This window comes from Aspergillus alliaceus (assembly GCF_009176365.1).
Source record: "Aspergillus alliaceus strain CBS 536.65 unplaced genomic scaffold BDW43scaffold_19, whole genome shotgun sequence".
Lineage (NCBI taxonomy): Eukaryota > Fungi > Ascomycota > Eurotiomycetes > Eurotiales > Aspergillaceae > Aspergillus > Aspergillus alliaceus.
In genome coordinates this window covers 121,446-148,146 of record NW_022474702.1, presented here as the reverse complement: position 1 = coordinate 148,146, position 26,701 = coordinate 121,446, and the positions used below count along the sequence as shown (strand labels likewise).

Genomic DNA, 26,701 nt, shown 5'->3' with positions numbered 1-26,701 from the left:
TCACTCCACAGAAGACAGTATTCCGCAACTTGAATATGTTAATTGTGTTAAAGTATACTCATGTAAAATGCAAGGAAGCATAAGATAAAAGTGGTTTGGGGGTGCGAAGGTGGAAGGAAAGAGTTGATGTACATCCTCCATGTCTTGTAATCTCATTGATTTGCCCGTTGTCACACATTCGGAAGATGCCTCCCTTTACATGCTCTTCAGGTGCCTGCCGACTTAGTCAACTGTCTGAATATATGAACATTGGAAATCTAAGATTGATCTATACCATTATGTCCACCGTGCCATAGGCCGCCAGCTCGATCTCCCACTCAGCAAAATTCCTCTCCCTCACCGACGGCCGCAACGCGCCCAATGAACTCATGGCCCGGGACACTAGGACTGAAGCAGGTATCGTCGTTGAATAAAATACTTATTCGCATTGACTCTCGGAGGTGAAGTATCAACAGCTTAGAAACCCCCTCCCATCAGATTGACCTGAGCAAAATGGTCAGAGTGACATGCCACACGCTTCAGACTTGAGAAAATCTCACCACGCTGAGGAATAGTCAATTCAACATGTTCAGCGTCAGACATGCGCCTTGCTTTTTGAACATGGCCTGTCTGTAGGACTTGGGAAGTGAAAAGGTCATGATAGAATGCACTATAGATGCCGAGGAGGCTGGGATAGAGAGAGAAAGCTGTTGGCTCCAAAGACGAACGCCGATATTTGCCGGGTCATCGAGACAGCCGTAAATACTGCAAGCGATATGTCCATACGGCATCATCCATCCCAATGTAGATATTACAGAAAGGGGTGATTTCATGGCACCATTCTAGGTTACGGGCCGCGTGCTTCATTATCATTAGTTTGACCAATTCTAGATTGGACGGCGTTTAATATGCCCTCGGTCCTCCCGACGGCTCTTTAACAATCTATCGGCTCTATAGGGGATAAGGTGATATTGCCACGATGCAGGTGCTCAATGCGATGCCCGAATATAGATAGTCTCAAGCCCCATATTTTATTGAACTCCAACAAAGTCAGGTTGACTACGAATGCACCAACTGCAAACAACGCGTATTCCCCAAAGAGAATCGTGAAGCCATCTTGTGGTCACCCACTTTTGTGAACCCTACCCTACTGCTCTCTATCAAAATTGGACTCATAAACGGGGAATCTGTACTTTCTTTCTCGGTAAGCCGGATACTCTCAACCGGCATGTCTAATGTGTTGACTATACAAGGAATATACATCCCAGTCTCTATCTACACCTCGACCATTCTTAAGAATGCTGGACTCTCATAGCCTTCCACAACCTTGGCGATCGGGATCGAATAGGCCTCGGAATCTTGAAGCTGGAGAACATACGCCTGGGCGACCTTCAGCCACAGCGCCTTCTCCCGTTCACTGGCACCCAAGCCTTGCCAGACCCACAGACGGTTTCCAGCGTCGTAGAGAAATACGTCGTTTCCGTCAAAGTCCGACCGGTGAGCTCGCTCATTATCCTTGACCAGGTCGAATGAGAGGGCGCCGGAAGCATCGCTGAGCCGGAATAATTTCGAGGAACGCGCATCGGCCTGGGGATCCTGGGATCGCTTGGAGAATGAGCCCGGCCGGGGAGCCTGGAATGTAGTTTGTTCCACCCCCCGGCCACCCAGCAAGTCGACAATGATCCTCGATCGCGGCTCAAGCTGGGATAAGACCTCCACGTCGACGTGTTTTGCAAGCGTCATATCGTTTACTACCTGCGCGGCCTTCGCCTTTTCCATGGGACTGCAGCTCTTACCCTGCCAAACCCAGATCTTATCGCCCTTGTCCAGGACGAAGACATCTTGTTCGTCGAGGCTCTGCCAGGTGGGCTCCACCTCGTACACGATAATTGAATCGATGCGACCGGCGCTCGGGTGCTTGAAGACGCGAAGCAAGGTCGTCACCTCCTTGGGCGTCTCCTCTTCGACGTGGTTGAATCCCGACGCTACGCCTCCACTCCGGATAGAGATGCGGCGGAAGAGCGACAGAAATTCGTCGGAGGGATGCTGCTGGACTTCGCGATGCTGGGTGGCGGCCCCATGGAGGAATTCATCCAGCTCCACGGTCTTGTAGGCGGCGGTGCCTGCCTCATCCTGGCTCGTCTTGCTTCCCAGCCAGAAAAAGATATCGTGGCCCAGCCTGTCGTCGCCGACCTGGTAGGAGTGCAGCACAATGTAGCTGTCGCCGTCGTAGAACTCGCCCGTCCGGGTTTTGGGCCAGGGCACTACCTCGAAGTTTTCAATCCGCCAGATCCACAGGCCCGGCCCCTTGCCCACCTGGCCATCGTTCCACGCGGGTTCCGTGACAGCGGAATTGTACTTGACACGATGATCAATATCGGACCCGATCAGTTCCACATTGCTGTCTTTGATATCATATTCCTTGGGGTGCACGAGTCCTTGGTGAGGCGCCATCTTGGGATTCGTTGTTTGTGGTTTGAATCGGGGGAGGATTGACTAGGCGGCTAATGACGCATCCAAGTGGGTCCCCAACGGAAGCGATGGCGGGGTGAATTATTACTTATTATTCTATTTAATATCTCAAGAGGAGGATGATTGTGCCGTGGAACGGTGGTTCGCTTGGGCAGTATTCTCTTTCCATACTAGAATGAGAGTTGTAAGCCCTCGCCGGTCACAGGACCACCGCCATTGCTGCATAATCTTGCCACCGGCCATTCTTATGCGTATCCGAATAGTCACATATATCCCGAATGACTAAGCAAGGAGAGTGAGAGTGATTTATCAAACCCGCAGCTTCTATCTCGAAGCATAGAACCCCCTTTTCTGCTGTAAGTTTGTCTATATTGGGGCAGCCTTCATGAGTTGGTTTGCTGATACAATTAAGTTATGGTGGGACATGGTGTTGTGCATCTGTTCCAGTTCTCTGATGGCACATGACTAAACTGGATCAGATATAGAAAATCGTTCAAATATGACAGGCAACTTGGGTTGACAACGGCCTCCAATGCAGATTTAAGTCCGAATACTGAAGAGATGAGGCCGCTGGGAAGGTAAATAGAAAGTGAATAAATACTTTCGGAATCATTGTATCTACCTTTTTAGTAATTGCACCCCACAAGAAGGACACAGAATGACCTATGCCTTAGGTCCTGGGAGCTGTAGGTAAATCTCGTATACCGAGTACTTCTTTAAAGTAATGGATAGGAGTAAATTACCAGAGTTACGTGACTGGTTGGTCATCCTACGATGTAATCATAATTAACTTGAGGCCTCGGGGCCTTTTCAGTGACCAAGATCCTATTACCCTCAACTCCGACCTAGGGTGGCTTCAAGCATAGCATGTCGCTGGGCAGTACCAGCTCGGGATGTTCTCGATCTATACCCTGCCACCATCACGAAGCTGCCGCCACGTCGGTGAAAAAGTCTGTGTTCTCATGATGGTTAGGGAGAGATTTTCTTTTATTCTATTCCAATCTTAAGACTAAGGTTTGCTTCTGTCTCTAATCGAGATGCTGCATGTGGGCGAGTGCCATCACGACTACTGGAATGAACTGCTCCACAATATGCAATGACGGAGGCATTCTCTTCTCTCTCTCTCTATCTCTCTCCACTGCATGATCTTGTGCTCTCAGGAGAAATGAAATAATTACCTTGTAGTCTAATCACCCTAGTTTCACTATCAGTCAACCCTTTCTCTTTCGTCACTTGGCACGTGATCGCAGTTGGAAACTCTTGCGCGAGCAAGAAAACACTCCAGGTTGCTAATTGGTCTGGATATAGTCTCTGTGAGGCTGTTGAGGAGCTACAGGTAAATACTATGCCAGGGGTTGTGAGCGTAATGGTCAGGGGGTGTCAGAACTCGCACTTGGCTACAACGTATCTATATGTATCCACACCAAATATCCGGCGCGCTGGAGACAGATGGTGGGCAGATGTACCTAGTAGTAAATATGCAGATAATACTCATTTAGGCTATATACAAATAGCACTTCCGTGCCTTCATCTTATGCATCGCTTAGAAGAAATACAGATAGAACCACGTATGACCTAGATACATCACCAGGCCAGCAAGGTCTGGAGGCTGCACTGGATATGAACTAGGGACCTTAGGTCAGGGATGGACGAAGGCCTGTGGTGTGAAGATCCAGAGAGTCAGAAAGTCAATATAAACCCTGAAAGCTTCGCGTAAGGCCAGATACCTAAGTACTCGGAGCGATCAAATGGTTTATCCTCTGCTCTGGTATACTCTCCTTCTTTCATCTATAAAAATTCATCAAAACAAACTAACGGTCTTTTAGACTACTCAAAATGCAATATTCTACTCTCTTCGCTCTTACTATGGCAGCGGCCACCACTTCAGCCTGCATGTTCAGCATGGTGGCCCAGGAAAACATGAATTCAGCTGATGGAGGCATTGCGATCCGCTGTGACATGTACATCTGGTCTGATGATCTGGATGTTTCGTACAGTATTACCATCAAGCCTGCCCATGCGTCCAAGACTGATTGTGATGAGGGCTGTGGACTGGAGTTCAACCATCGAACTTGGGAGTCTTGCCATTCATATTCTCCGCTCTTGGGCCTGACGCAGGTATCTATGTCAGTGTGCGGCAGACAGATAGCAATGGCGACTTGCTATTAATTCATCCAGAAGGGAGAAATAAGCATAAAAGGGGCGGGCCCCCTTTCAATATCGGGAATGCCCATCATTACTGGAGAAAGGGCATTAATTGTTGAGCGAAGAGACCAGGTATGTAGTGTTCCATACACTATATGTATGATAGGCAGACTCCCTCTGTTTATTGTCCTTTGACTCCCCCCCCCTATCATGTATGTAGTCGTGAGACAAGAAAGAACTGGGAGATCGACAGTGATGAGAGCAAGAAGAATTCACCACTAGTCTCTCTAGGGCTTCTTTGAGCCATCACTGCGTATAATGGAGAAATCACGTTCTTATTGGACCAACCCCCACAAGCTCCACCGGTGAGATTAATAATCACCTTGCTTCTAGTTAACTTAATGGTTATAAGTAGACGGATGAATGAATGGAATGTCTATCTGTGTTGAAAATCTTCATAGGAAAGGCCTGACCAGAACTAGAAAGTAAGATGACTCTTCTTGACTTCAAGCCCAGAAATATCCTCCTCTTCGGTGCGACAGGCAACATCGGGAGATACATTCTCGATGCCATTCTTTCCGCACGAGACGAATTTGACCGAGTTGCTGTCTTTACGTCGCTAACTACTGCGAACTCGAAGAAAAATCTCCTCGATGACTTAAAACGCAGCAAGAAGGTGGAGGTATTCGTGGGAGATGTGCAAGATGAGGACGCTGTTCGCAAGGCTTATAATGGTACGTCCACTGGCACTCGGTGTTTTACCCCGCCTCGACGGATGATTCATTGAATGGCAGTGGAGAAGCATTTCCGATTAATCAATACCAGGGATTGATACCGTAATCTCCGCCCTGGGACGAGGCGCAATTGATCGTCAGCTGGCTCTAATCCGCCTCGCCGACGCTTCTCCCACTGTCAAATGGTTCTTCCCCTCGGAATATGGCACGGATATCAAATATTCGCCGGCCTCAGCCCACGAAAAGCCCCATCAACAAAAGCTGAGAATACGTGCGCTCTTGGAGAACGAGAACCCCAACGAAGGGACCGTGTCCAATTTAGCGTATACCTATGTTATCACCGGCCCCTATGCCGATATGTACGTTCATTTCACAGATAGTCCGGAAGCGGGAGGGTGGGACGTGAAGAGCAAGAAGGCGACCTTGTTGGGAGAAGATGGATGTGCAAAAGTGAGCTTGACCACAATGAAGGAGTATGTCTGTCTACTTTCAGCTTGGTAAATAAATGCCTCGCCGTCGTCCGGAGACTAACCAACGGGGGGTTTCTGGTATCCAGTGTCGGGACGCTCGTGCTGGCGATTTTACGCCATCCCTCCGTTGCCTTCAACCGCGCACTTCGGGTTAACTCGTTCACCACAACACCGTCGGAGATTCATGCCGAATTTGTGCGCCAGACGGGTGGCCAGCCCTGGACGGATGTCCGATACACGCCGCTCTCCCAATTACGTGAGGTGGAGTCGGAAGCGTGGAAGGCGGGAAATCCAGTGGCCGCGGTGCTGACACTGGGACGCATCTGGACCGAAGGGGGTACTTTGTATGATCAGCGGGATAATGCATTGATCGGCGAGCCACCTCTGCAGACCCTGGGGGACGTGGTTGCGGAGGCGATAGGGCAATCGTCTTAGGATAGGGAGAGGGAAAGGAGATGTCTCTCATGCGGTATCTTGTCTACGCGGAATAGTTTTCTTATGATGACTATGTTGATATATGGGCTATACAGCTTCCCCTTCACAATTACATGCCACCGCTATTGAGTCTTAACTCTTGAGAGGTCTATTGAATAATTCAAGTCTCTTCCAGTCCAGGAATGCCACTCGCAGTTTCTTATACAAAAGACCTTTTATATCTTTTATCGCCGCGGCGGATAGCAGCGTACATGGATACTGAGAGGAGTCAGGAAGATAAAGCCATTTACAAATGGTTTGCAGGCATTGACTACTCTAAATAACAGAAATACTGCTTAGACAGATGGCAAAAAGGGACCAGTGGATGGCTTATTAAGTTAGAAAAGTTTCAACATTGGTTGGGTAAGGATAACCAGATTCTTTTCTGCCCTGGTATTTCTGGTTCCGGGAACATTTTTGCTGCCTCCTTTGCCATTAATTATCTTTGCCAGAACTACCATAGAGACATGAACATGGACATTAGTATTATGTATATATACTATGACTGGTAACAGCCCCAGACATTATATAATAATCTACTTTCAAGTCTTCTTTTGCAGTTGATTCGGCCTTCCATTCCAGAGGTTATAAGGAGGTTTTATGAACAGAATAGAATCTGAATAATACTCTGAATATTTTGGTGAATGCCATCCATAGATATACAAGGACCTTTATAATTATTAATACTCTGGATAAATGTAATGGTTCTGTCGGGTCACAGTCAGAAGTTACAGCAATATTATTCAGTCTGCAAATAAAATCAGTGTGAATCTCTTTGTAGTATCCTGACATATTCATGTAATAGAGAAAGAATTTGAACAAAGAGAGAGTATTATGCTTAAGATTTATGCTCGCGATAAAGATATCCAGAGATATGTTGACAGCCACGTAGCTCAACTACCAAAATTTATTCTGGAGAACCCTGAGATAGAAGAAAAGACTAGCAATTATTAAAGCAGCTGATAGGATGTAAAAGTGTGCATATACTATTATTTAGTAGTCTACTTAATCTTGGGCCGGGCTCCTCCTTATCATTATTTGCAGTCATTAGGGACTACTATCTCTGAAATCAAAAGAATTTTAGAAATACCATCTAAAGTATCCAGCGCATATAAGCAGGTATATAACACAACTATACACCAAATTAACAGTAGCCAACAAGCTATGGAGTACTAGCTGCTTAGATTCTTTCCTGGGTAATTCATGCACGGTGACTATTGGGAATCATAGAGCTATAGTATACCTTAGCTATTACAGAAAACTTATCTACAATCAATTTAAATAATATCTTAACTATTAAAGTAATAGTCAATATTTATACTGACCTGATCACCGCTAAAAGCTGTAGAATAGTACGCCTTTTCTACTTCACAGCGCAGGAGTACATTGATGAATCTTGGACAGCATGGTTTCCCAATGCCGATTTAAATATTATAAGGACTTGTATAACCTACTTTTTACGTAAAAGTTTTAAAAGGGGGCTGACTATGACTTGGAAAGAATACTGACAGCAATCAAAAGACTACCCCCTTGTGAATATATCACGTAGTATTAGGGTTTCTATACTGGAGAAGCCTAACTTGAAGCTAAAGACTTAATATCTAAAATCCTGTATTATAACTTACAGCTTGCCAGCGCAGTGCAGGTTCTAGTAGAAGAAGGATCTATTTTCTGTCTATTAAGAAAACTGGAAGGGATGATAGAGTTACATATTGCTGCATATTTCAGAATAAATCTGGAAGTTATAGACTTTCTAAGGAATACTCTGACCATAAATGCAGTAGACAGTTTTGGTCATACCATTGTACATTGAGCAGTTATGGAAGGACAGGTACAGACACTTGAAGTTCTTCTGCATAAGGGACTTGATATGAACGTGACAGATACCAAGATAATATCTGTATTACATTACACAGCAAGTAAAGGCAACACTGTATTGACACACCTCCTGTTAAGTAAAGGTACGCTTACTGAGATTCAGTACATAGATAGAAAGACGCCCTTACTGGCTACAGCAGACAAGCTCAACATTACAGCAGTAAAAGAGCTATTAGATACAGGTGTCTCTGTCAATGCCTTAAACATAATAAGTCAGAATACATTACATTTGGCAATCATTGCCACAAATGACCTAGACAGCGAGGAATGGATGATGAATACCGGTCAAGTATTTCTCTCTATACCCCTCATCTCCATGGAACTGTAGCACTGACTGAAACATTTCTGCAGGCCGAGTACCATTCCACCGAGTTATTTTATGGAATCGAGAATGAAGAGGCCGCAATACAAAATCTAAGGAGAGTGTTGACGAGACCCGGTCGGCTACTCGTCTTCTTCAACGTTCTTCAACATCGGGTTCGGGTTCAGTCATTCAAACTTGCCGATCCCACAAAGCCGGGCCTCCGAAAGATCTTGGCTATGTACTTAGCGGATCCACATATTCCTATTCTGTCGACGGCAAATGTCCCTCCTCAGAGAAAGGACTGGTGGGCAGATGAAGTTCGAAGGGTGCCCCCGTTCCAAGGCTTGCCCTTAGAAATATTCGAGATGATCATGCAGCATGTGACTAGCTTCCCCCTTAGTTGGGAGGAGGCCTAGAAGTAAGGAAGGCTCTCATGGATGAACGAGGAGCATTAGCCGAACACACCAATGCTGAAATTGAAGATGTATGTTATCTTTCGTCCTCAGAGCGCTCATATAGCCCACTTGCTCTTGTCGCGGGGTATTGATACTACCTTATGCGATGTTGATAATATGACTCCTATATTACGGAGTTACAACAGGAAATCGCCAAGTTGCAGATATACTTCTCCAGGTAGGCATCGACATACATTAATACTGGCATTGCAAGAAAAATTTAGACTATTAGTATAGAAATTGGGAAAAGAACTTATCGAAAATATCAGCTCCCTAAAACTGCAGAAGAGAATATTACCAACGCCATTGGTCTCAAATCGCTGCATTTTGCAGCATGTAGCAGCCACTGTACAATGACTGAATATCTCCTGAGCAAGGGTGCCAATCCAACTCACAGTCTCACGATAGGGGCACCATTGCATATTGCCCTGAATAGAGACCAAGAAAATCACAAGGAATTGGAGGAAATTGGCAAACGATAACGTATGGCAGACAACAGATGGCAAGTCGAGCTTTGTGCTGACTACATATCTGACTATAAAGGAGAGAAAGAACGCGAGATCTATTAATATATCAATATACAGAGATTAGCAGTATTTATTATCCTTCTTGCAAGAAATAATATTGATATAAATATCCCAAATATTGCACTAGAATTACCACTTTATAAAGTTCGCTATAGCAAAATTGACTCAGAAGTAGTTATTCAGGTACTACTCGCGAAGGGGGCTAATGTGATGGCCAATCAATATGAAGATGTTGGTGCTATCCTATCTAGAATTTCAAGCATGAGGGGAAAGGGATCCAATCGTTGTGGGTTGAACACAAGATGTATGAAGGGAAATCAGCACGCTATGTAAAACAGCGCAAGCACTGGTGAATTCGTCACAGCTAATGCTTTTACATGTATCTAGAAAGAATAAACAGCATTATATCTTACCTGCAGTGCAGAAAGTTCTATAAATATCTGCAAGTTCCTTGACTGGGATTGTTCTACTACAAACAAGGATTTAGAAGGTACAACCACTCTATATTACACTGTATACCAGAATAGGCGTGGTACAGTAAGAATAATTCTAGATAAGGATAGAGAGACGGGCCAATAGCTATATCGCTAAACGGACAAGGCAGATCTTTAATATATCACTATCTTTAATCAAATATCTGCTCTTTCAAGATAGTCACTATCCTACTGGACTATAGTATAAGAGTAAACATATTAATAAAAATGGAGACACCTCTCTAAGCTTATACTTATAGAGATTTAGATTATTATACCGGACTGCAATTTATCTCTTTCTTCTGTAACAGGAGCTAACGCACTCTAGACAAACTTAGAAGAAGAGAACTTAGCATACCTAGAATTATCACTGGAAGGCAGAGGTTGAAACTTTTGAAGATTTTGTCAGACCATGATATAAATTTATCCGCGGGCAAGAGTGGAAAGAATATCTTATATCATGGAGCTAGTCATCACTCAGCAAGTAAGCATATTCTTGACTTCATTTTGCAAGAGAATCTCATCAACTGGAATGACAGAGACGAGGAAGGACTGACCCAATTTAAATATGTGCTGGAAGAGTGCAAGTAAACACGGCATCCCGACCTGTTTGCGTCAGATAGATGGAAGTGCACATGGGAGTATCTCAGTAACCTAGCTGGGGATAAAGGGCTTCAGATATAGGCGGAAGTGGCTTTCAAAGATCCATATAATACTACGAACACTGAGCTGTCGCAGCTAGTAAGTCGCCATTTTGTTAATATTGGAGTCGCAATCAGGCAATAAATAAGAAGATCCATGTGAAACGATATTGTCTAGTTTATATTACAACTTAGTGAGCACGTCTCAAATCGAAGAATTAATGTTTAAGTGGGCATACTGCTGTTGCCCCTACTTATTAGTAATGCCACTACCATCCGTCTAGATCGCTGTTGGATTCGGCGTATTGTCTAGTATAGTGTTATATTGCTTGATCACTGTATCTGTGTCCCGCTCAGTCATTATATTTGATGGATTCCAGTATGGCCTGCAATATAGGACTGGACGCCCTCGATATTATTGCGACCATCTCGCCCAATCTGCTTTGCTGTAAGATCTTCGACCTTCTTTAACGGGTCCTAGCTCCACAGTCAGCATGAATTACCGAGATGTTTATTCCCTATCCCTTCTCCCCTTGGTACTATTTCTACCATTTCCATGGTTTTGCTGGTCTGGAGCTGTAGCAGTGATTCCGCGTTCTTATTCTCTAGAAGTCGATGCATCAAGGGTAGGTGGGCTTCTATGTTGAACCTCATTGAACCTGTCAGATTAGTGTTGGGGAGGAAAAAGTTGGAGAGCTCGGCACAGGCGTGAGTTCCTAGCAACGTCCCTCTAGCCCTTGTAGGTAAAGACTTTTCCTACGGGATTGCAGTATGGATTCAGTCTAGGGTTCAACCGCAGGCATGTTTCTAGTCCCAGCCTTGGAGATCTCTATTAACCGGAATACTCTATTCCGTACGGGGCGCATAAACCACTGTTAAGTTGCGTTGCATGGGTGTCAGATTGGCTCGCCATATAGATGGGTTTATTTTTCTAGGTTGCTGACAGCCCAATAAATTAAATCTCCATCAGTTTTATTAATAACGCTTATTCGCACAAAGATTCAGTGGCGCCGCCACGCGGCTTGCCATTGCCTTAAAAAAGTCTTGGTTGTTCACCGATATTTAAGTCCAACAACTAGCTTAGCGACATACACATCTGATACGGATAGATTTTAGTATAGCAGCGGGACCATGCGTTCAAAGCAATTGTAGGGGTCTTGCCGTAAGTAAGGATGGTGTGCAACGTCCGCAATCCCCTCCCTGGTGGAAGTGGTGATCTGAGCGGCTGAGAGCTTTAACACTCGCAACCACGGAAATCATGACACTATTCGGGACAATCAATGTATTTCATATATGTCAGGAAAGCTTTCAAACGAGCATTCACATATCTAGGGAGTATATGTACCCCCTATTCTAGTATCGGTGCAAACTTTCTATCTTCCGGTAGGCTATTAGCAGCTGGACCGACGCTTCTTAACCCTCGCGATCTAGTATTATCATGTCGAGAGTCATGCAGGTCACCGTGCGCCGCCAGCCACGAATGGCCAGTTCACCAGTAGATGAGCACACACACACACACACACACACGCACAAACATACCCTTGTGTATTACTTTTCCCCAGTGGTCAAGGATCGTGTCCACAAAGAGCCGCTTCCTGGGTCAATCACAGGCTGTCCGAGCCCATTGGCGTGCTTGGCAGCCGATGTTTGGCGGATGCCTAGACTTTGGGAATATTAGCCCCCAAGCCATAAGGCGTCCGGTCGGCTAATGATGGGGCAGAGGGATATTAGCACGTTCCTTGCCAAGGATTTCAATATAACTCGCCAAGTGTTTGTACGTCATGGGCGCTGTTGTTAGGCTGATGTAGAGGATCGTGTCGGTCCAGTTACGAGGGAACTGGCAAGCCACCCCCAACTACAACGACAGGAGAACTTCCAATCCCCGCAAAACATAATGTTTCCTCCCCGTTTCTTGGCCTTCCCCATGCCCTGGAGAAACCCTGCGGTCTCGGATTACCGCATTGATCCAGCCGAGGGTGTGGAGGAATGGCCAAGCTACATAACCAGCTGCTGGTCGCGATCTACCCATTTCAGAGTCCACACTTCATTCCTCACTACTTGCGCCGTCCCGTGCGTGCTTGAACATCATGTTTGGGCTCCCGAAGTATTTTGGGCTTAGAGGCCGAGCCTTGAACTTGGCGATCAGTTCCCTAGGGAGTCTTGATTTCTTGTATGGTGCTGTTGCCAAAATCTGGCACTCATAATGTCCTCACTCGTCACTGACTGGCGCCACAAACAGACTCTTCGGATATGATCAAGGTGTAACAGGTGGTCTGCTTGACCTCCCGTCGTTTTACAAATACTTTCCTGATATCAATCCCCTGAGGGCGGAAGAAGATACACCCGAATTCTCGCGGCTCCGTTTGAACCAAGGCATTGCAGTGGCGTCTTACAATCTGGGATGCTTTATTGGTGCGATCTTGACAATCTTTATCGGCAATCCGCTAGGCCGACGTAGAACAATCTTCTGCGGCTGCATAACTATGGCGACCGGTGCTCTATTACAATCAACTGCATTTCACTTGCCGCATTTCATCGTCGCACGCATCGTTACGGGGATTGGAAACGGTATGAACACCAGTACCGTGCCCACCTGGCAATCGGAATCATCGAAGGCCCATGACCGGGGGAAGATGGTCATGATCGAGGGTATGCTCATTACGGCGGGTATTACTCTGAGCTACTGGATTAATTACGGTGAGTGTGATCGGGTTCCGCGCTGCCTGGAGCGCAGTTGCTGACATGATTGGCAATAGGATTCTCATTTATCCCCGACAGCGAGGTGGCATGGCGATTTCCCCTGGCCTTCCAGATTCTCTTCGCCGTGGTGATTTTCATGTCAATCCTCAATCTGCCCGAGTCTCCGCGATGGCTAGTCATGCAGGGCCGGAATGACGAAGCAGTCGAGATCCTCGGATATCTAAACGAAAAGCCTCCCGATGACCCTTTCATCAGGAACGAACTCAAAGCTATCCAAGCGACAGTCGAGGAAATGTCCAAGGGTTCTTATAGAAGTCTGTTCGATATGAGCGAGTACCGTGAATTCCACCGAGTCGCACTCGCCTATGTCAACCAGATGTTCCAGCAGATATCCGGAATCAATCTGATCACTTACTATGTAAGATCTCGCTCATCCTGATGGTATCTAATCCCACTGCTAAGACGGTCACCATTAGGCGCCTCAACTCTATAAGGAAATTGGCCTTGGAAGCGGCAATCTGCCAAAGTTGCTAGCCGCTTGTAACGGAACTGAATATCTGATGGCTGCTTTTATCCCCATCTTTATTATCGAAAAAGTTGGACGCCGTCCACTCATGTTATTTGGGGTATGCAACTTATCGGCTGTCCGGTTTGAGATCCTGCCTGCTAACCACACTTGTAACTTAGGCCGCTGGCATGTCCATCTCGATGGCAGTTCTCGCGGGTACTAACTATCGGTTGCTGGAGCTAAAGGATAAGCAAGCTGGCATTGGACAGGCCGTCTTTCTTTTCGTCTTCAATACCTTTTTCGCCATCGGGTGGCTGGGAATGACATGGCTGTATCCCGCCGAAATTGTGCCGCTGCGAATTCGTGCCCCGACGAATGCATTGGCAACTAGGTAGGGCAACTTTCCAGCATCTCTATTAATGGTACCAACTCACTAACGGCTTACTAGTGCTAATTGGATCTTTAACTTCATGGTCGTTATGATTACCCCTGTCTCATTCGCCAACATTAAGTGGAAGACTTATGTTATCTTCGCCGTGATGTAAGATTCTATTACGGGGCCCTTGGGCTGTGCATTAGCTGACAATTGCAGAAATGCATTCATGTTTCCCTGCGTGTATTTCTTCTTTCCCGAGACACGGTACCGCTCTCTCGAGGAGATGGACAACATCTTCAAGAAATCCACCAATGTCTTCAATGCCGTCACCCTTTCGATCAAGGAACCTTACCGCTACGACAAGCATGGCCAACTCAAACCAGAGTACCTCGAAGAAGCCATCCGCCGCGAAAGCGCTTCCGTCCAGCCCTCCGGCAAGGCGTTTGACAGTGATGATAGCACGCATGAGGTCAAGGCCTGAGTGACCAGAAGGAGATCTGGATTAGGTGTGCCGTTACTAGCATTCTTGTACTACATCGATGGCCGCTGGCCAAATACAAATCTACAAATCTGATCCGGGAAGTTCGCCTGCAAAGGGAGCATGCATGCCTGGTCTTTTGCTTTCTTGTATCTAGACTTTGGTTGAGGTAGAGGCTTTGGGCTGTGATGGCTTACTGCAGCCCAGTACGCCAGCAATAGGACTATATTTTAATGTAGGGCAGCCGCATTGTCACCCGGCTTTGCCGCCTTTAGAACAGCTGTCTATTAAAAGAACGTTCATCTCTGATTTCCGACCTTTTCTGCTGATCGTTCTCACGGGTGAGGTAGCAGTAATATTTCCAAGAGGAATCTGGGGTGGACATAATTGGGTGCGGCGTGATCTAAGTCAAAGATCAAAAAGTACGGTATGCTGAGTGCCATCGATAGTAGTCACGCTCGGGATAGCTTCCCTTCAAGCAATATTTCTGCGTCTGTGAGACCTGTCTTTGGGGCCACTGGTGGATTGGGCAGTCCTATGCGATATTGTTACGTTGGTGAAACGTCCAATTGGAACGCTCCCAGGAACTGATGTCTGTCCGTCCATGGGATCAGATCATTTCACCTGGAACAGAATGCTCCGTATCCCCCGGGTTTCCGGCCCCATGGGGCAGAAATGTGGTCTACATTAATAGGGTTCGAACTATCAGAAGGAGGTTTGGCGGCACAGTCCGACTGTTGGAGATGGCTTGGCGTCGAGGAAGATGCCGTCTGAGTCAAAAATAATCAAGCACCACTGTGGCTGCATAAGACTTTCCTTAGCAGGGGACCAAAGATGTACTGTCAGTTAGCTTAGAACTGTCTATACCCAGGACGATGTTTCGCCAAACGGAGTCGGAGAGCTGACGCCGTTCCACAACTCGGATATTATGTTCCGATGCAGTCCAGTGCGGAATACTTTTCTAAGACAGTACTGGAAAATAAGAAGAGAAATTGAACCAGTCCATGTCCTGCATGTCTTTCCGGGATTCGGGATGTTAAGAACACGAGGCCAAGCCTTGGCGAGGAAATTGATACTACCTCGGGTTTCCCCATCCAGCAAACCCGCGGGGAAGTGAGGAAAAGAAGGAAGAATGATTGATCCCGAGGGAGAAATCGGACGTTATGACCAGTGACATAACCAATTCTGTCTAATGTGAACGTATGATACTAAGCGTGTGCAAGACACGTCGAGATAGATCTCTTCCGTTGGAAGTAGATTGTGATGCCCAGTGTCCTACGATTACTAATCACAGATAAAATCTCAACCACGATAGGGCACAATGAATGGTAAAACGAGCTTGGTGGAAGATGTGATAGTTATCGCGAGACTCAGCCACCGGGTGCTTCAAATCTCAAAGAATATATATATATTCGCAGCGACCAACTCTTATTGAGAATGTTGGTAATTTTCTGGCCTTTTTCTGCGTTTTACATCGTTGCTCAGTGAAAGGGGGTTGCAAGACCTTGAAGACCTTTGTACGGGCTTGCCTATATAAAGGGCCTCACCTACCCCTTCAGATAGATCTAGTTGATCATCAAGACAGTGAAACATATCGTTTCTTCCTTTTCAAAGACTTCTTCACAACTCCAGCTAGCAATAAGTTCCGCCAATCCTAGCCACGCTCAACCAAACGCGTAATATGTTTGAAGATATGTCGGAGTGGTTTGTCGATGTACAACGACCGTTGCACGCCACTGGGAACCTTTAACAACCTGCGAAATCACAGACCCTAGTCAGCACTGCACCTGCATTAGAGTCACCAGAAATGGGGACGCGTGTGGGAACAAGGTATCTAAAGAATCCCGTGAAACAGCCTCTCACAGACTGGAGATCCTAGCTATATGTTCTATCAATGACCCCCTTATTTTAAAGCAGCAGGCGATTGCCGGCCTCCTCGTCTGCAAGCGACGGCATCAAGACCAGGTGACCTTATTGAACAAGCGGTGGTGTACGCGTCAGGATCTTTTACCAGAGCAAGCGCGCCAATACTGAATCCAGCTTGCTCACAATCATCACAATACCGCTATACCTAGAGTAACCAGATCCCAATAACAAAGGCAGAGCGCCGCGTGTCTGGAAGCTTAACAAACCTGCTAATCACCTGCCAGCAAAGACAGAAAGCCACTGTTGCCATGATTCAGGAGAACCGGATACTGTCGCGCCCGATATTGCCTTCCATGCCATATACATAAGTTGTTTTCAAACCCGAGTCACATAATACGCTAAACTAAATATCCAGTAATTAAACTGTTTTGTCTCTAACACGTAACAATATCATGCCTTGTATAATACCAGTATGGACCCCACAGTGATCCTAGAAAGCAGGTCCTGAATCCGTCACGTCACCCCTCATAGCTTCTTGCGGTTGCGGCTAGCCAACGATGGGAGCCACAGCTAAGAGCCAGAGCATCCCTGAACCTATCCAGAATCAAGGAGGATACGTACTCTACTGTCTGATAGCACAAACTCTACATTGTCACCAGAGACCGTCATTTTCTCTCTCTATATATAAAAGGATTCAGTAATAAATTAGTATCTCTATCATAGAACCTGCGATAGATGCTGCCAATAAGACTTATAAATCATTTGACCTCAGATAAACTATTACAATTAATCTGGATGTCCTGGAGAGAAAGCTCTGCTATCTTCTCTGCTGGACAGATCAGTATATGTTAAAGATATAGGCAAGCATGCCTTATCTGCAAATATTGCTAAAAAGGCTTCTATAATCTTTATATTGTTCTGTTTCCTAGACTTAAGAGCAAGTAAGGAAGCTACAAATAGAACGACCTAACAGTCTCTGAAGCAGCCTTAAGCAATCGTGAAAGTCCTGCAGTCTTCAGAGTAAGTTATGGAATAGAGATATGCAAAAATCTTGTAAATGTTGATAACTCTTTCCGTCTAACTACTCCATTTACTCCTGTTACCTAGTTCAGGGTATAGCTTGAATAAACCCAGATCTATCAGACACTGCAGTAAGACATCCGCATTTTCCTTGGATTTCCAGTTGTCCCTGTGTAAGGTATTCGCCAAAGTAATATCTCTTACTCTCCCCAGATTTATGAAGTCAAAAATCTAGGAAGTCTCTTATATCTATTAAATACATTTCTAAAGCTTTCATAACATCCGCGTAAACTTGAGAAATGTGCCTTCCGGATAGCCACGAGTATCAAGAACAAAGAGTGAAATCTTGTTCAAACTTGGTTTATTCCAGTCCTCAACATGCTGATAGAAGCTGTATTGCAGTGCAAGAAGCAAAGAGCTGGTCCAGCTCATGAGATTGCAAAAACACATTCAATTATCGGTTCATCAAAATCAGTCCGATTTATTGGTCCGTTGGCACTATTCTCCTTCCATGGCCCGCTAACTCAAGCATTTAATGCTGACATGTTGCATGATGACAAGGCTCCAGGGTGCACAAAGTAGGAGCTCTTGCTATTCCCTATAATATCCTGAATTAGGTGCTCCCTGAAGATACTTTATCTACTTTAGCCATCTGTCTGGTTAGAGTGAGAAAGATTTACCTTGTACACTGATAGAGCTTTAGACATGATGCTATCTTCAACAGAGGAATGAAAAAGTGGCTAGAAGACCAAATCAAGAGAATAGTGCGCGTATGTCAAAGAACTGAAAGGGTGCTAAAAAAAAGAAGTACAGGAACAGACTACTGATCCAGCTTTTCTCTGTAGCAGTGGACGCATTCTAGAATATAATATTGCAATGCTGACAATATACAGAATTACCCCTTCCTAGGAGGAAAGTAAGGGTGCCTGCCCAACCATGCCAGGATTGCTGACAGATAAAGGGAATGAGAAGGATACTGTACGGTTTGACATGTCACTTTTAGAAAGAAAAATGAATGAGTAAAGATAACTATCACGTCCACTCTTATAAAGGTTTGCGGCTAGAGGACCGTATTCTTAGTATAGGGAAGGTGCTTCGCCGGATTGGATCGGCTCTCGGGCGTACAAGTCTCTGTCTTAGGATCTCTCAGCAGGCTCTCTGGAGTGAGTGAACCAGCTGATGCGTGTTTCTTTATCCGGTCCTGAGATTTGGATTCTCCACACAGAGTAAACAGATTCTCAGTTGCTGTTCTGGGGTTTCGGCCCCAGCATCAAAATCTCTTCTTAATCCCGGCCTAAAATGAGTTACTCGGCATTTTATTAAGGATATTATGTACTAGGCACATGACTACTATTCTAAATAGATACGTGACATGTATTGCAAGTACCTAATTTAGATAATATTTCCAGTCTTGCCTTCCTTATATCTGTGGTACTAAAAGTAGGAGAGGCGATTTAAAGCTTCTTGGCGTCCTGGTAGTTGCTCTCACGGTCCTGTTTAAGGAAGCCCAGGACAAGAAACTCTGGTAATTTGGTCAGAAGTGCTGTGAATAAAATAGGACATTTTGTCTTACCTCCAAGTGTGAGTTTTCTGTCCCGGGTGATATCCGCTGAGTCCATGGTAGAGTAAATCCAACTACATGCTTTTTGATGGTCTTCCATAGCCTTCTCGGCCTCTTCCCTAGTTTTGTAGCCCTCAGATTTTGGCTCAATGTTTTGCAGGAATTCCTCGACTGACAGGCGCCCTGATTTGAATTTAGCTCTAATATTCTTTTACTGTCTGACATACACATCTAATACGGATAGATTTTAGTATAGCAGCGGGACCATGCGTTCAAAGCAATTGTAGGGGTCTTGCCGTAAGTAAGGATGTTCACGGTCATACAAAACCCTAGCGAGCTCTACACAATGCTCCAGGACCAATATATTGATATGTTGCCCTGGAGTGATGACATTCAGTAACAGTCAGAATAATGGGCTCTATATATGTCTCATTATCAAGATGAAAGGGGGAGAATGGCTGAAATTGACACAGGGCACTTTCAGGCGCAACGTGTACTGCGCTCCTTGACTTGTAGTTTCTTTCAACTATCTCGAGTAGCTTCAATGTAATAAGCGGGTGAGAGCCCAGTAACCATCCGAGGATTATTGGATATCTTCTGGGACTTTCTAGATGGAGTCCCTGAGAAAATTCTCCGATATCTGATAGCTATATCATTTTAACCGTTTTACTGAACTCTACCTTCTTGCTATATTCGTCGCACCGCAAAGGAGTACCTTCGCTATGACTGAAAAGGGGTTTCCGGGATAAACGACTATATGTTGGACGGGGATATGCACCTATATGTGCCTAATTTTCTAGACAGACCGTATACTTCCTCTTCTGGACGCCACCGCCTAAGTGAGGGCGCTGAGGGAGGCCCGCCTGCTCAGTGGGTATTTCACGGGACGGATCACCTCCCCCTGATTGCTCAGCACTCCTCAGTAAGTAGCCGTGGCCGCTCACCCCATCTATTTTGTCTGGATAGTTTGACAACTATATTCGATGATTTTTAAGAACGCCAAAGTCAGTAAAATGTCCATACAAGATAACGCACTAGAAATTGATGAAACTCAGTCCATCCTTGGGTAGAGAAATCTGAGATGTAGCAAACCTTAGGGCTGTAGTAGATAGATGTTGAGGATAAGTGCGAACAAAGCATAGCTTTCCTCTCTTTTTGGGGACATTATATCGTGTAGAGAGTAAAGTATCTAATATCGTCACTTTTTTGTACCATTTTGCGAACCGGCCAATAGCGTCTAAGGCGCCCCTAACCATTCCCAAGTTTAACTGGTAGTGCCTAATCCATCCGCATGCATCATGCAAAAGTATCCATAACAACTCAAAAAAAAAAGTCCCCGTTGGAGAGAGGTTGAATACTCACTTTGGCAGAGGTAAATTCTGCCCAGGAAAAGCTTTCGGGCGACGGGAATCGATTTCAGCTAGAAGGCACATCAGGATTAAGTTATAAATTCATATTCCCGTGCTTGGCGCTGGGGCTTCTTGTATCTTGCGGTGACGAAAAGAGGGGCTATCCGTTAAAAGCACAGATTTAAGGTATGTCCGTTTTCCATGTACAGGGAGAACTTTTAGACGTTAGGGATATGCCCACTTGGCATGAAGATATCAAGCTGGACATGTTGGTGTCATTGCAATGGCGAGTCTTGGTCGGGTTTTATCACTTTTCTACACTTCATCTTCCGATCTCGAAAGAGAGGATGAGGAATGGCGTGAAGTCACTGAAGCACTCTCTGCTTGAAGCATGTGTTCTCGATACGGGGGCTTTTCCTAGAAGCCGGCTTGGTAGATTTTAAGAAAGCACCTCCCAACAACTTTGCGTAGCACATATAAAAGACAACAAGGGTGTACGTCCGGATGGGAGGAGGAACGGAGACCAGTTCTCTAACTAGCAATGATTATTTTTACTCAGATAGAAGCGCTGAAAAGCACATGACAATTATAAGTCCATGAAGTAAAGGAACTTCACTCCCATGCTGAGGTCTGACGCCATTTTTATGCATAGCGTTATTTTTACGCAGATGCAATTTCCTCCATAGAGCCCTTAACTTTGTTTAGAACCTCTTTAGTGAACGTTTCCTCATCAGTCACACCCAAAACACCAACTTGCCAATTCAGTGTAATAATCATGTCCGCGTCTTTCACTGTCACGACTTGAAAGTTCAGTGGAGAAGCAGTGACATTTGCAGGTTGAGAGAATACAATCTTCTCGATCTTCCAATCATTCTCTTCCTGTGACGGTGTAGCAGTCGCAGTAGCCGATCCATATATGGAAGGATCGAAAATACCAAGATTACTAATCTCATAGGACGAGTCTCGACGCTTTCCTATCTTCTCAAGAAACCAAGGGCGGAAGTTACTGAGGTATTGCAAGAGTCCAACAGGTTGATCATCGAGCTTGTTGGCAGCATCCGATAATCGAGATGTCGTTTTCCGTACCGCATCCCAAAATGATTGATCGTATGTTGACTCAATACCAGAGCAGGCTGACGTTTCATAAACGGCAGACACACAGTTTCCCATCGTGTTATCTGAATAATCTGATAGAAACGATCTCAGATCGATAACGATTTGTCCAATATAGGCCTTATATCTAGTCTCGCGGGGTAGGGCCTCGCTCAATGCGCGTACGACCAGTTGGCTCAGCAGTCCTGTCAGTTTCCCACGCTGAGTCCTACACGCTATTAGGACGTCATCAAGTAGGTTCTTCTGAATTATTAAGGTTTGAGAACCTGTGCGAAACCTTTCGGGAATGTAGGTTATAGGCTGGCCAGTATATGCATGGGCTGGTGGTTGGGACTGTACGCCGAACCAGCGGCATAGGAAACGTGGTAAATGCTGTTGAAGGAGTGGGGAGAGTAGGTAGGACCAAGAAATCCGTAGATTGCATGCATCTTCCAATGGTGGCGGAAGAGGGGATATGGGTGGTTGGCAGATCATGTTTTGATCATATTTATGTTCTGCGGTCTGGAGTCCGTGGAGGAACGATCTATGAAAGGCTAGGCCAGACTTTCCATCCCCATGGGTATGAGAATACACGAACATGACGTATATCCGCTTCTGCATAATATTTAGGGGGTTAGGTAGCGGCAGGATCAAGATCTTCCACTGGGGGATAGTCCCCACGTTCGACCAGGGTTGATCATGGGCCTCGAGGGTAGCTTGCTTTAGCAAATCAAGTGCATCGTGAAACTTATAATAGGAAAACCCTGGCTCGAGAATCTTGATGTGGTTTTGGAGGTCTAACTCTGGCGGGCGAATAAACATCGGGGTTTCGCTTGAGTCTCCTTCAATGGCGGCGCTAAGGATGGGGTGAGACTCGATACACCATTTCAAAGCAGGAAGATAGGAAGAGACAGCTGTAGCGTCAAAAGCTGTGCCTTTCTCCAGAGTATACAACCCTGAAATGACCAATGATCGATACCACCCAAGAGCATGACGCATAATATATCGTCTCTCATTTTTACCTGTTGTAGTAATTAATATTGATGTTACCTCTTTGATATTTAATTTATACTAACTAGCTGCCCGTAGCCTTGTAAAAGATTGTAAAGGCATGACGACTAGCTCTAGGTAATGTGTTTGAGAGCATATAATGAAACATTCATAGATAGGTTTAATGTCACAGTCCGCCGTCGTTCCAAGTACACATAACTCGTGTTTAAATATGCCAGACCATCATGTTGAAGACCGTGATCGGAGTCATAAGCGTGCTCCACAGTACGGGAAAGTGTGCGACTACTGGCAATCCGATTGGGCTGCAGAAATAGCCCATGTACTATGTAAATGGGTGATTGGCACACTACTCCACTTGTACAATCATAGTCGCTTACTGGCAGTGTTTCCAGATACGTCGTGGCTGACATGACGAGTAAGGAAACAAGCCACTAATTAATGGGTAGTCACAATAGCGGATGTACCACCCAAAGAATTACAATAGGCCGTAGAGTACCACTTCATGTTTGGGGTATGACTTGGATCATATGATACAATATATACAATATATACAATATACTATAATTTATGCGATGGTTCGATGTCCTCTCGACAATCTGGATAAACAAAGAAAAATTCCGGGCCGATTGTAAATCTTTCGATGCAGTCAGAAGCGTCACGGAATGGCCCTGAGAAGTGGTATTTTCCAGAACTTTGGTCCATATCGATGGTATGCGCCGGCGAGAATGGCCATTCAAACTTCACATTTCGAGTAAAGTAATACCAGAACCGATTGGTTAGATGTGGGTAGTTTAGGGTTATTAGCCTGTCTCGAAAACGCGGCCTGTAGACCATTAGTCCAATTCAACCTAAAGCGATGAGATCCGCCACTATACCAGGCAAAATAATCAATTACAATGCAATGGGGTTTTGAGGGTTTAGCTCTCCTATGAAGTATGTATCAGCGGTTATTCGAAAAAGAACTGAAATCTAGCACACCTTGGGCAAAACCATGGTGGAAGACACGGCGGGCGGTCTGGACAGACACGGGACTACTGCAGTTAGCAGCGTAGCATATAAAAAGACAAAAAGGGATATAATACTAAGAGCAGAAGGTGGATTCCGCGAAGAAGGGCAAGCCTGGTCGCTACTGCGGTGCCTGCCATCAGGAGGGCATCAATGCGGTGTAGAATACTCCATATAGGACAGGTAAAATATTCGTGCTGAAGCACATTCCATCCCAAAATAACGCCGCGGATCAGGGCATCCTGATTAAAATGATCGTTTGTGCATACCTGTGAGGGCTTGAACAAACACACACTACCAAGGATCTCATTCAATGAATCGCAGAGACTAGTGCCGTTGTTGGCACAATCGTTGAGTGTAAAGGGGCTGGTGTCAGTGCAAGCCCCTAGACTCTAAGAAGCAACATAATCGTCAGCTTTCCCTTCCTAGAGCCTACGAGCAGGCACGTATTACATTTGAGGGGGACGGTAACAATGCCAAACAGCGCTGCTCCATGTGGAATAGGCGATTGTTGATAGATTTAAGGGAATTCTTCAAAGCTTCCCGACGTCTAAGTTGAGAGGCTCGGTTCATTCGTCGCTTACGATCCCTCTGGGCATCGCTTAATAAACGACCAGAAGACCATGGGATCCTAGGAAGGCCCTGATCCATCGAGGACCTCGGTTTGCCCCTGATAAGATATTGGGGCATAATATAGTGCGAGGCTGGATATGCCAGTTATTTAGACGAGAACGTAGCAGAATGCATGAGGAGATGCATGTAAGGAAAACACAGAACAATGGCAACTCCTCTCCTATAGGAGGCGTAGTTGAGAAAGAGGGTTTTTCTAGATGGCAATGCATAAAAATTCTCCACTGACCCAGGGCACCAATCGGATTCGAGATAGTCGCACAAATCCGATTGGGATTGATGCACGTGATCATTCCTTTGCCACGTGCAAGATCTAAGTATTTCTTGGATGACGCTCCGTTATAAGGCGGGAGAGGCGATATATGAAGAAGGGATGCTTGATATATGAATTTCTGAGGGAGCTAAATTGGGTTCGTTTGCCAAGTGATGCTGTAGCTGGCGAGACCTCAGCAATTACCTAGCCGTTCGCAACGGAATAGTAAAGGAACCCCATCTGCCATTACTCTGTCAAATATTCGATAGCTCTGTAGTCAAACGAAACTCTCCCAAGGCTGTTCAATACACAGGCCACCAGCAAGTGAATAATAAAGGTATACTAATAAGGTATCTTACAGTGGCTAGCTAGTCTTCACTTAGGGTTGGATACTAAGCGGTAAAATACTATCTGTTATGGAAACACTATATCCCGCAACCGGCTTAGCGTGCAGGGATACTAGTTGGAGCTATTCAGCTCCTGAGCCTTTAGATAGAAGAGCACTCTGAGGGCTATAGAATGATATAGCTAGGAATGCAATAGGCTCAATTGGTTGAGACACGTTGATTCTTGGTGTTTCCACCGATGACATCTACCTCCTAATTAGGCACCCGATGAGCCTGTAGCCGATACGATAGCTCCCTGCGCTCCATTCCACTTGAGATTTCACAACACTATCTCGCAAAGTATGATTTATCTAGCGCCCTATCAGAGTCACCAAAGATATTCACCTAAAGCTGGTGCCGGCTTCTACTAAGATCGTCGAAAATTTTTGATTTTGTTCAGATGCTTGTTTAAGTGTTGCATTGGTTATGATAAGTAAAGGCGAGAAGAATTAGGCAACGGAAGAAGGCGGTACTGATGCCTAATGGATAAACTGGAGACCCCCATTTGGAGCACCGCATTTGCGATTTTCTAGCGCCCAGGATAGAAGTAGGAAAGGACCAGCATCGATCAGATCCATACCCTCCCTTAGCGTCGGCAAGCGCTCTTGATCACCTGCTGTGCCGGAGAATTTCCGATAAGCTTTAATATCCGTAGTTGAGGCCATAATGCAAGCTATGGATTCCCTAATCCTACGATGTCGTTCAAACGGCAGATTTTCGTTGTAGGAAAGATCTGCTTATCGCGGTGCGTTCGTCACACGCTTATTCCTTGTTTTGCTTTGAAATTTGTGTATACAAGACGCCGTTTTCCGCTGTATATTCGTTGTCAACCAAAATTACCATTAAAGCACCCATATCGGCCACCACCATACTAATCTACATCAGCGATCCCGATATCGGATAATAGTCATATTAAGGCCTATAAATATTGCTCATTTTATCATTAGGTCAAGGAATTAGACCTCGCCATTTCTTCATTGCGCCCCTTAGGTAATACTGAATCCCAGTGTTATTCGGACGAGACGCTAAACTAAGTAAAATATACACTCTGTATTGGGGATACCGCATATTTGCTTTTTGATTAAGGAAGAATTACGTGGTACACTATAATATCGGAGCAAGTAGAGAGAGTTTCTTTCATATATATACAATATTGTGATTATGATTATGATTATTATTAATCAAGTTTAACATCCATATCGTTCCGTTGGCTATGACAGACACATTGTGCCTAGGCAGTGGCCTCGGCCACTGCCTCTAAATGGTCCCTAGGGGCTCTATCAGCCTCCCCCCCTCTCCTCTAACGTTTGTGCGTCCATTCTGTTCCTTTCCCTCGCCCGAATCACCTATCTGCACCAGAGCCTTTGGGATATGCCCTCGTGTCCGTTACCTTCTGGGCATCATCTAGGCGTGCCTAGATTGCCTCTTTCTACTATCCCTCCCTCCTTGCTTTCTGCTTCTATTAGCTCTACTCCTCTAAGGTCGTCCCTATAGGCCCTATCTATCTCCCTAGCTGCTTCCCCCGGGAAGTGTCGCAAGGATAGTCGTTAGGGTCTTTGTGGCCCTCTGATCCTCCAAGAGACGGCATTCTGGGGCTATTTCACCCTGTATAGGTGGTGGCACTCCTTCCTTGACTAGGGCCTGTACAAGGCCTGTATCTGGTGGCGCCATTGTCTACATTCGACCTGTAGATAGCCTGCTGTTCCCTGTGGAGCCTGGCAGCTCTAACATCTACGTGAGTCTTGAACCACTATCTGACTGAGGTAGGTCGGTATTGCGGCGTGCCCAACCTTTAGCTGATAGTATCGGTGAGCGAGCTGTTTTGGTGCTGCTCCTGCTACTAGATCTAGTTTCTATCTTTTCTGGGGTTGATAGGGTTGTTGGGTCCTGTAGCACCGTTTCTCCAGAGCCTAT

General features: G+C 45.5%; 7 protein-coding genes across 7 annotated transcripts; 3 read left to right on the top strand and 4 right to left on the bottom strand.

The window, feature by feature from the left end:
• Nucleotides 1-1,080: 1,080 nt before the first annotated feature.
• On the bottom strand, nt 1,081-2,564 carry BDW43DRAFT_274691 (gelsolin family protein). The gene has a single exon (XM_032041755.1). It carries the CDS (start codon nt 2,431-2,433, stop codon nt 1,255-1,257), a length of 1,179 nt encoding a protein of 392 aa, XP_031900788.1. The 5' UTR covers nt 2,434-2,564; the 3' UTR covers nt 1,081-1,254.
• Nucleotides 2,565-2,587: 23 nt separating this feature from the next.
• Nucleotides 2,588-3,015, bottom strand: BDW43DRAFT_274690 (uncharacterized protein). Its single transcript, XM_032041754.1, has 2 exons — nt 2,864-3,015; nt 2,588-2,807 (listed from the first exon to the last, which is right to left on the bottom strand). Exons 1-2 carry the CDS (start codon nt 2,887-2,889, stop codon nt 2,651-2,653), a joined length of 183 nt encoding a protein of 60 aa, XP_031900787.1. The 5' UTR covers nt 2,890-3,015; the 3' UTR covers nt 2,588-2,650.
• Nucleotides 3,016-5,086: 2,071 nt separating this feature from the next.
• BDW43DRAFT_310625 (uncharacterized protein) lies at nt 5,087-6,235 on the top strand (the record flags this gene model as incomplete). Its single annotated transcript, XM_032046993.1, has 3 exons — nt 5,087-5,330; nt 5,422-5,803; nt 5,887-6,235. 3 exons carry the CDS (start codon nt 5,087-5,089, stop codon nt 6,233-6,235), a joined length of 975 nt encoding a protein of 324 aa, XP_031900786.1.
• A 2,184-nt stretch (nt 6,236-8,419) lies between these two features.
• Nucleotides 8,420-8,872, top strand: BDW43DRAFT_310624 (uncharacterized protein; the record flags this gene model as incomplete). Its single annotated transcript, XM_032046992.1, has 1 exon — nt 8,420-8,872. The coding sequence occupies one exon, from the start codon at nt 8,420-8,422 to the stop codon at nt 8,870-8,872; it is 453 nt and encodes a 150-aa protein (XP_031900785.1).
• Nucleotides 8,873-10,879: 2,007 nt separating this feature from the next.
• BDW43DRAFT_274687 (uncharacterized protein) lies at nt 10,880-11,307 on the bottom strand. Its single transcript, XM_032041753.1, has one exon. The coding sequence runs from the start codon at nt 11,204-11,206 to the stop codon at nt 11,042-11,044; it is 165 nt and encodes a 54-aa protein (XP_031900784.1). The 5' UTR covers nt 11,207-11,307; the 3' UTR covers nt 10,880-11,041.
• Nucleotides 11,308-12,639: 1,332 nt separating this feature from the next.
• Nucleotides 12,640-14,617, top strand: BDW43DRAFT_299904 (general substrate transporter; the record flags this gene model as incomplete). Its single annotated transcript, XM_032044812.1, has 7 exons — nt 12,640-12,722; nt 12,792-13,249; nt 13,309-13,670; nt 13,729-13,878; nt 13,940-14,151; nt 14,209-14,301; nt 14,353-14,617. The coding sequence occupies 7 exons, from the start codon at nt 12,640-12,642 to the stop codon at nt 14,615-14,617; spliced, it is 1,623 nt and encodes a 540-aa protein (XP_031900783.1).
• Nucleotides 14,618-21,070: 6,453 nt separating this feature from the next.
• On the bottom strand, nt 21,071-22,615 carry BDW43DRAFT_310621 (alcohol acetyltransferase; the record flags this gene model as incomplete). Its single annotated transcript, XM_032046991.1, has 2 exons — nt 21,071-22,524; nt 22,579-22,615. 2 exons carry the CDS (start codon nt 22,613-22,615, stop codon nt 21,071-21,073), a joined length of 1,491 nt encoding a protein of 496 aa, XP_031900782.1.
• Nucleotides 22,616-26,701: the final 4,086 nt, after the last annotated feature.

What these genes read in the sequence shown, in the direction of transcription:
- BDW43DRAFT_274690 (XM_032041754.1), bottom strand. Translation starts at nt 2,889, where the DNA reads ATGCACAACACCATGTCCCACCATAA. An exon ending in AACACCATGTCCCACCATAA is followed by an intron (nt 2,808 to 2,863) that starts CTTAATTGTATC and finishes AGACAAACTTAC; the next exon opens with AGCAGAAAAGGGGGTTCTAT.
- BDW43DRAFT_274687 (XM_032041753.1), bottom strand. Translation starts at nt 11,206, where the DNA reads ATGAGGTTCAACATAGAAGCCCACCTACCCTTGATGCATCGACTTCTA.
- BDW43DRAFT_274691 (XM_032041755.1), bottom strand. Translation starts at nt 2,433, where the DNA reads ATGGCGCCTCACCAAGGACTCGTGCACCCCAAGGAATATGATATCAAA.